Raw genomic sequence first — 8,419 nt, forward strand, 5'->3', positions numbered from 1 at the left:
ATGGCATTAAACATTTTCGAACAATTATATTAAGGCTTCCAGAAGCATTCATGGAGGGACCTGTAAATCTTATACAGCTGACTTCTATGGATATAAAACTAGGATTTCCAATATAAGATGTCTGCTTTATTGGTCCTGATCTGAAATCAAAGGTACCATATATGCCGGCGTATAAGGCGACTTCCGCAAGCGTTAAAATCGGCGCCAAAGACGGGGGTCGTCTTATATGCCGAGTCGTCTTATATGCCGGAAATACTGGTAGTTTCCGGCGTATAAGACGACGTTCTAGGAATGCGACTCGGCGCCAAAGACGGGGGTTGTCTTATACGCTGGGTCACCTTGTACGCTGGCATATACGGTATGTACCCTGAAAAATGAAAATTCAATGAATCTAAGCATGAACCTGGTGCTTTTGTTTCATTAGAATGAGGTAACATTTCTCCATTAAACCATTAAGCTTTTTTTTTATGAATGTATGAACGCATTTGTTGATCCATATTCCCACCACAAGGAATAAAAGACACTGATTCTTGATTAGAATTACAGAATTATTCTTCAAGGACTTGGTAACTCTTCATTTTCTACTAGATAATCTTTCTTTGCATAATTGGCTCCCCTAATTAACCTCCATATTCCAAGATAGGCATTCTTTAGTGAGTTTCTGTTAAGTTCTTCAGTACTACCATCTATTGGAACAGCAGCAGCATTTCCTTCTTCTCCAGTGCTGCCCGTCTCTTCTGTGCTATGCTGTTTTTTTTCATCTGCTGACTCCTTTATTATTGGATCTGCAGATTCTGCCTCCTTGGGCATCTCCTCCATTGAAAAGGGTGGTTGGCCTCCATCACAGTCTTTCTTCTCTTCTTCTCTAAGTTCCTCTTCCAGATCTTCATAATTACTCTGTTTTCTTGTCTCAATAAACTTCACCACACAATACGTGATGGATCCTACCGTGTTCACCACCACGCCTGCTATAAACAGCTTCGTTGGCTCCACATCATTGAATGCTACCATACCAACCGTGATGGTTGCAATGCTCTTCACAACGCCAACAAAACTAGTGGTGACAGCTGAGTTAATGTAAGTGCAATGAAGGGTTGTAAAATTCATAGCACAGCCCAATAAGACACAGGCAAAAAAGATGAATGTCATGAGGGGATCTTTCCATCCTGGGAATGACCAGATATTGATAGCTTCCATGCTGACAAAGGTGAATAAGATGAGAAAAGGTGTGGCTGAAACCGCAATGGCATACTGGGCTGTCAGAGGCCCGTAGTCACTATCTGAACTCATCTTTTGAATCACAACCAAATATCCTGCATGTACCAACACAGCCAGAACTCCAGTCACATACCCAATGGGATCACCAGTCAGATCACCAGCACCTGCCAATTTTGAAAGAAAGAGAGAGACAATTTACATACCCTTGAAATATACGTTGTCACTGTTATATGAACTACATCAACAGAAGATGGGCTATGTATTGGCGACAAGCATTTTAGGATACATGGAATAAACTGCTAAGAAGAGCTATCATCAATTTACTTGGGAATTGCTTGTAAATAATCGTATCTGGCCAATGTTGGAAAAAAAGTTGAACTAGGAAAGTTTTGAACAAATCTGATAAGGGAAGCCTTACATTCCTGGACTGATTTATTTATCTAGTTTCAGGAAAGGCAGTAAAACTTTCTTTTGGTGATTACAGTTCCAAACATTCTTAGTCAATGTAGACACTGCAAAGACCAGTGATAATGGAAATGTTTGTTAAAAAGATCTATAGGATAACAAAACCACCTAATCTAATTCTACTTACTGACAACCATTCATCATCTACTGATAACCTGAAATAAGGCACAGCATGAGTAAAGAGAATCCAAAATGAACAACTCTCTTACACACCTATCAGCACTAGACTGGTTCAAACTCAAAAAACGAATAGATGAGCACCATCATCAATTATAGAAACCAGATTTTGAAGCTGAGTCCATTCTTAGACAGATAATTTAATCTTGCAGAGCTAATAACAATTAGGATTTATTTTGAGTGGTAAACTATGTATGGTTTAAGAATGTTAGATGGAGGCACAGCAGCGACTGCCTGGATAAGGGTTAGTATTGTGGGTATTAATTTTGTTGCATTTTACCTTAGTCCAGAGGTCTTCAAACTTGGCCCTTTTATGACTTGTGGGCTTCAGCTCCCAGAATTCCTTAGCCAGCATGCCTGGCTGAGGAATTCTGGGAGTTGAAGTTCACAAGTCATAAAAAGGCCAAGTTTGAAGAACCCTGCCTTAGTCCAACTTTTGGGGATAATATTCTTAAAGTATTGTTGGAAGCCCAGAATCAGGCAAAGCTTATCTGTACAAATTTCACAAGTATTGCTTAAGATCATCTTTAATTAACATAGGGTCTTTAATTAATTTTATTGTTCCAATGATTTGCAGGAAAATTCAACTTAGGAGTGTCTGCACAATAAGGATGATTTTTTCTCTCTCTGGTGCTGTTATCCAACAGAAGAAAGTACTGGGAAATTAAGGTCAGATAAAGGGGAGATTTTCATCAACTTTCCAAAGTTAAACTACCATAAGATGTAAAGATGATTCTCTCTCTTTTTGGGGGTATTAGACATACAATTTTCTCTGTTGTTCTCAGTCAATAATAACAATAATAATTCAAATCCAAAACTAATCAAACACCATTGCTTTAATATTAAATATTAAAAACAATAGAAAAATTCAGTAAGGGGGAGCGGTGTTTTTAAAAAGCTGCTTAAAATCAATCCAAACTAACTATAGAATAACTAAGATAGCTATAGTCATAATTACTATAAAATGCTTTTCGTATCAGAGGCAGCATTTCTGAATACCAGCTGCTAAGAAATAACAAGAGGGGACTATTGGCCACATGTCCTATTTGTGATGGCCCCAGAAGCAGCTGGTTGGCTACTATGGAAACAGAATTTTGGACCAGATTGGCTCTTTGATCTGATCCAACATGGCTATTATGTTCCTATGACTGTAATTAAGAATTAAAGCATAAGAATGAGCAGAATTTTCTTGAAGTGGCAAGGTTCCACTCTCTTTATTTGGTAGAATTATCAAACTAGAGAGACAGAATCAAAGTTAGAGGCAAAATCAGGACATTTTTGCTATTGCTGTATGGAAAAAATATATATATAAAAAGACAGCATGGATAATCTCAGTAATACAAAAAGATGTTCACAATTGTACCCGGAGAGCTATTTCAAATAGTTCTCATTGCTGGATATTTCTATGGAAGCATAGCGGCATATCCATAGATAACACATACCAAAAAAAAAAAAAACAACCCTAAGCATAAAAAGAGCTTCAAAAATGAAAATGTCTCTTTTGTTTCTTTCCTTTTCTGATTTTTTAAAAAATATATAAATACATTAAAATAATAACATTCTTTTAGAACAGTTGTGAAAACAATGCCACTGAGAGCATGTAGACTCAACCTTAATATTTACAAAGACCTTGTATCACAAGCAAAAATCTTGTATCCCCAGTAGAAAATAAATATGAACCCTCTTTTAATAATGATAATAATCACAAGAGAATGTCACTTAGAACTGCATGAACATTTTATTCATTTATATTCAACTCAGAATATTTTTTATGTCTACCTAAAAGCAATGGGCCATCAAACCAAGATTTTAACATTACTGTATGTCTCAATCCCTCACCCCCCTCACTACAAAAGCACACCAGAAACTCTGGTAATGCAATTACTAGAAGAGGGAGTCAAGCTATTCTCCAAAGCGCCTGAACGCAGGACAAGAAGCAACGGATGGAAACTAGCCAAGGAGAGAAGCAACCTAGAACTAAGGAGAAATTAGTTAGAACAGCGGTTCTCAACCTATGGGTCGCGACCCCATTTGGGGTCGATCGACCATTTTATGTGGGTCGCCAAACAATGCGATCTGCCATTTTCCCCCCTCAGGGGGCGCTGCCGCGCATGCGCGCAGCGCTGCGCATGCGCAGCACATTCGTGTGACGGGGTCGCCGTCACACAAACGTTGAGAAACGCTGAGTTAGAACAATTAGTTACATTCAGTTAGAATATAACTGAACAGTTAGAATACATTCAGTTAGAACAATTAGCCAGTGGAACAACCTGCCTCCAGAAGTGGTGAATGCTCCAACACTGGAAGTTTTTAAGAAGAGACTGGACAACCATTTGTCTGAAATGGTATAGGGTTTCCTGCCTGAGCAGGGGGTTGGACTAGATGACCTCCAACGTCCCTTCCAACATCATCATCATCATCATCGTTATTATTATTATTATTATTGATCATCGCACAGTCAGCCAGATGTTCAGACTGGATGTGGCATTTTTGTCTACCTATCGAGTCCTTACCAAGGACCTGGGATAGGCAGATGTGGATGTTTGATGGTATTACAGATATCGTCGCAGGATGGAAGCAGTTCCAAGTAAGGCCGCCTTTTGCAATTGACTAATGGCGAATTTGTCAATGCCAATGGTGTTTAAGTGGTGCTCCAGTTGTTTTGGGATTGCACCCAAGGTGCCTATGACTATTGGTATTACCCTTGCTTGCTTTTGCCACCGTCTTTCTATTTTTATTTGTAAGTCTTTGTATTTTGTTATCTTCTCCGGTTCTTTCTCATCTATTCTGCTGTCTCCAGGCGCTGCCACGTTCACTATCCAGACTTTTTTGTCATTATTATTATTATTATTATTATTATTATTATTATTATTACTTCCTTCCTTCCTTCCTTCCTTCCTCCCTGCCCCCCTTCTATTAAGGTGATGATAATAGACTTTAATTATAGATTATAGAAGCAATGGGACTGCCCAGGAGATCCATGATGCAGCTTTTCACAAGTTTCTTTGCACCTTTGGCAAGAGCTTGTATGTGACAGAAGAAGTTAGGCAGCTAACAGGAGGCTGGAAAAGGGAAAAAGCAGAATTGGGGAAAAAAAACCAGCTGGACCACTTCAAGTATCAGCTCCTCTGAACAAAAATAATATCCATGAAGGATAAGAATCACTATAGTCCATAACTGCTACTGTTATGTGTGGGAAATATGGAAAAGTATATTTTGTTATGAATTAAAAGTTGTTATACCCACCTGTATACATTTTTTGTTTGTTGATAAAGATACCTGTTAGTGCACAGGGGTGGGGAAAACATGTGACTGCTTCAGCCTTCATAAGCCGAAGGGTCAATGAGCATTTATCATGGGAGAAAAAGCACATGAGAACCCCATAAACTTTAATTATTGGAAGACAGAGGAAGTGTGCTGTGAGCTGGGGTAGAATCAAAGACAGAAACTAGCACAGCCAAACTAAGGTTAGAAATGGGACAGCTTCACACAGTGCATTATTGCATTTTCAGCCAGGATACATTTAAGGCTATAGAAGGAGGGAAGGTACTTTACTTTTAGGTTTGTGCACACAGCTGTTTATATTAAGCATCTATATTTGCCAGGAGCCAGTAACTGAATTGCCTGAATACCTGCCCCTCGCATTTGGTTCCAAACATATAAATTTGTGCCTTCTAATGTGTAGTGCAATACTTAGGAAATGGCAGGTATCAGAAGACCTGAAGTCTGGTCAGCAGAATATGGGGGAGACAAAAAAAAGACTCTGTTAATTGTATGTCGCCTGGGAGAAAGCATGATGGGGCAAAGCAAAGATTAGGACTTCAATGGTTTGCTTTTCACATCCCAAAGTACTAGTCAAAGCCTTAGAATGTGTAGAACGGAGGCTGTAAGGTGTCTATGTGTGTGTGGGGGGGGGTGGAATTAGGTGAGAAAAAGGACTAAAACAGTGGTTCTCAACCTTTTTAATGCCGCGACCCACAACCAGTCGTAAATCGATGACTACTCAACTGGTGCAGCACTGTTTGCAGAATGGGACTTTTGGCGGGCTCAGCAGGGCAGACAGCCTGGACAATTCCTATTGGCTTTTGAAAGCCAATAGAATTAGACTCTATTCAAGAGAGTCTATTCTATTGGCTTTCAAAAGCCAATAGAATAAAAGGGAGTAGCACAGCTAAGGAAAAGGGGGAAAAAATGGCGGACTGCGTTGTTTGGCGACCCCCGTGAAATGGTTGTTCGACCCCAAATGGGGTCCCGACCCACAGGTTGAGAACCACTGGACTAAAACATGTAGTGTAAAGAGCACATATCCTGACAGGACTGGAAAAGAATTTAAAACAACACACAAGAAAGGACACCAGGATGCAAAGATGGGGAACTACGAGAAGACAGTCTGGAAAAATGAATGGGATGGGGAAAGAAGAGTATTTCTGGTTGAACACAACAACTAGGAGGTGGTAGGTTTAGAGTCCCCTAGGAGCGGAATAATAAACCAAGGAAACCTGGAAGGAGCAGGACATGACTGGTGGGAGCAGGGGAAAGGGAAGGCAAATGAAGACCCAAGAGGGAATTGGAGCGCAGGGTGGGGGTGCTAGTGGAGCTGAGAGAGATGAGATGGAAGGTGAGGTGTGCATGCCAAAGTTTGGGGTGGGAGCAAGTATGAAAAGAATGACAGGAAGGGGGGTTATGGAGGGGCAACAGGGAGGGGAAGGAGGCAGGGCAGACGGGAACTGAGCAGGACTTGCGAGATTCCTGGGGCAAGGAGGAGCCGCGTGGAGCCTCTTCCTGTGGCTCGGACTCACCTGCCAGAGCAGCCCCGCAGGTGGTGATCAGGACGGCCACCGACACCCCGAGGGAGGGGACGCCGTTCTTGAGCACCAGGACGCCGATGAGGAGGGTGACGAGGGGCAGGCAGCGCTTGAAGACCACATACATGGGCAGGCTGAGCCCGCGCAGGGACCAGAGGGTGAGGCTGGACTGCAGCGTGGAGAGGACCGTGGCCCCCGCGAAGGCGCGCCCCAGGCTGAAGCTGAAGGGCGGCATTTCCAGGGCGCCCCGCCGCCGCAGCACCTCCAGGCTGAGCGCCGCCGTGGAGCTGGTCAGGCACTGCAGCACCGTCAGGAAGGTGAAGTGGTAGCGGTTGAGGAGAAACTTCAGCAGGATGTTGAGCGAGCCGGAGAAAACCCCGTGCGCCACCGCCACGGAGATGCCCAACGCGCGGCCCCGGCACAGCTGCATGCTGCCCACACAGCGGCTCCTGCCGTCGGCGCCCTGCTCCCGCCTCTGCCGGGCACGGGAAGGAGCCTCGATCCTCTCCGGGCTGGCAGGCGCGCCGGGGTGCGAGGGGGCTCCGAGCCTAAGCAGCCGCCGGAAAGGAGCAAGAGACAACTTTGCCGGCAACCCCGAGCGCAGCGCGTGTCGGCGGAGAGGCAGCAGCGGAAGGGGGACGCTCGGTGATCAATCGTGGTGGGCGGCGGGGGGGGGGGCAGGATCCGCTGGGAAATGTCTCCGCAGCTTCGGCCACCGGCAGCCTACCAGATCCCCCAGCTGCTGTTGCTGACGCAGAGGGGGGGCTGGGTGCCCCGGCGCTTCCCATTACCTTAATGAAATGGGGACAATCGGAAGAGCGTTATTGGCCACGTTTCCCATTTGACCCGCTGAGATTGTTCTGGCTGTTATGAATCATGGGTCTTGCTTTGTTCCTGGAAGAAAAAGCAAGGAGAGGAGGAGTGGAGCTGGATTAAAAGGTCCCAGGGTGGGGTGACCTCCTCTCTCTCCACGTGTTAATTTTTTTTTTTTTTTTTAAATGCACAAACTCGTCGGTTGCTTTGCCTGTCTCGTCGGAACAAAACCACTCACCCGCGTTCGCCCTCCATCGCAGGAACCCGCGCACAGGCAAACGGTTGCGAACAAAGCGAAAACCGAGCTGGGAAACCCGTTCATAGTTGATGCTTTTCCGCGCACAATTTGCTAATGGAATCGCCAACCGTCCTTATTAAATGGATTAGGGTTAGTGTTTTCCTATACGGAAATGCAAATATTGATCCAGCCGAGTCTGGCCGGTTTTCTGCAAGCTAAAGAAACAGGTGCTTCGAAAGTAGCGGGGAGAGTTAACCCTTTCAGGGGAAGTAACCGGATTAGGCGCGGGCCAAACACGACCGAGGAAGTTACCCAAAGCGCGCGAGAAGGAAATCTTAACGGTGCTTTTATGCCTGCAGGATATTTTCTCTTTTTTTTTTTTCCCCCTTCTCTCTTTCCAAACTACTCTTCGAAATAACTTCCCACTTAAAAGTGGGGAAGGAGGGAAAGGAAGAGGCGAAAAAAGGAAGAAACGGCTGCAAAGGGAGCGAGCAAAGATGAGTTGCCCTGAAGTGATGGGAAACGGCCGTGTTCCAATAGTAAAAGGAAGCGAATCACAGACAGGCGCGCTCCGGAGTCAGATATAACTTACATGGCTAGAAATAGCCTTCCTTCAGGAGCCATACTGGGAGGTTAGGAACGTCTAGGAAGTTGGGAAAGGTTGGCCAAGCCACATGGAGCACCCCAGGCCCAGGCCCCATCC

The 8,419-nt window shown here is 44.2% G+C and overlaps 1 protein-coding gene across 2 annotated transcripts; it reads right to left on the minus strand.

The window, feature by feature from the left end:
• Nucleotides 1-320: 320 nt before the first annotated feature.
• Nucleotides 321-8,160, minus strand: SLC35D3 (solute carrier family 35 member D3). 2 transcript variants are annotated; one of them, XM_039322601.1, is made up of 3 exons: nucleotides 7,717-8,160; nucleotides 6,660-7,559; nucleotides 321-1,382 (listed from the first exon to the last, which is right to left on the minus strand). In XM_039322601.1, exons 2-3 carry the CDS (start codon nucleotides 7,093-7,095, stop codon nucleotides 556-558), a joined length of 1,263 nt encoding a protein of 420 aa, XP_039178535.1. In that variant the 5' UTR covers nucleotides 7,096-7,559; nucleotides 7,717-8,160; the 3' UTR covers nucleotides 321-555. The 2 variants fall into 2 exon arrangements, with proteins under 2 accessions (XP_039178535.1, XP_039178529.1); XM_039322595.1 differs by having other exon boundaries at nucleotides 6,660-8,160.
• Nucleotides 8,161-8,419: the final 259 nt, after the last annotated feature.

This window comes from Crotalus tigris, unplaced genomic scaffold (assembly GCF_016545835.1).
Source record: "Crotalus tigris isolate CLP2741 ecotype Arizona unplaced genomic scaffold, ASM1654583v1 scf7180000017611.44802233496:7321179, whole genome shotgun sequence".
Classification (NCBI taxonomy): domain Eukaryota; kingdom Metazoa; phylum Chordata; class Lepidosauria; order Squamata; family Viperidae; genus Crotalus; species Crotalus tigris.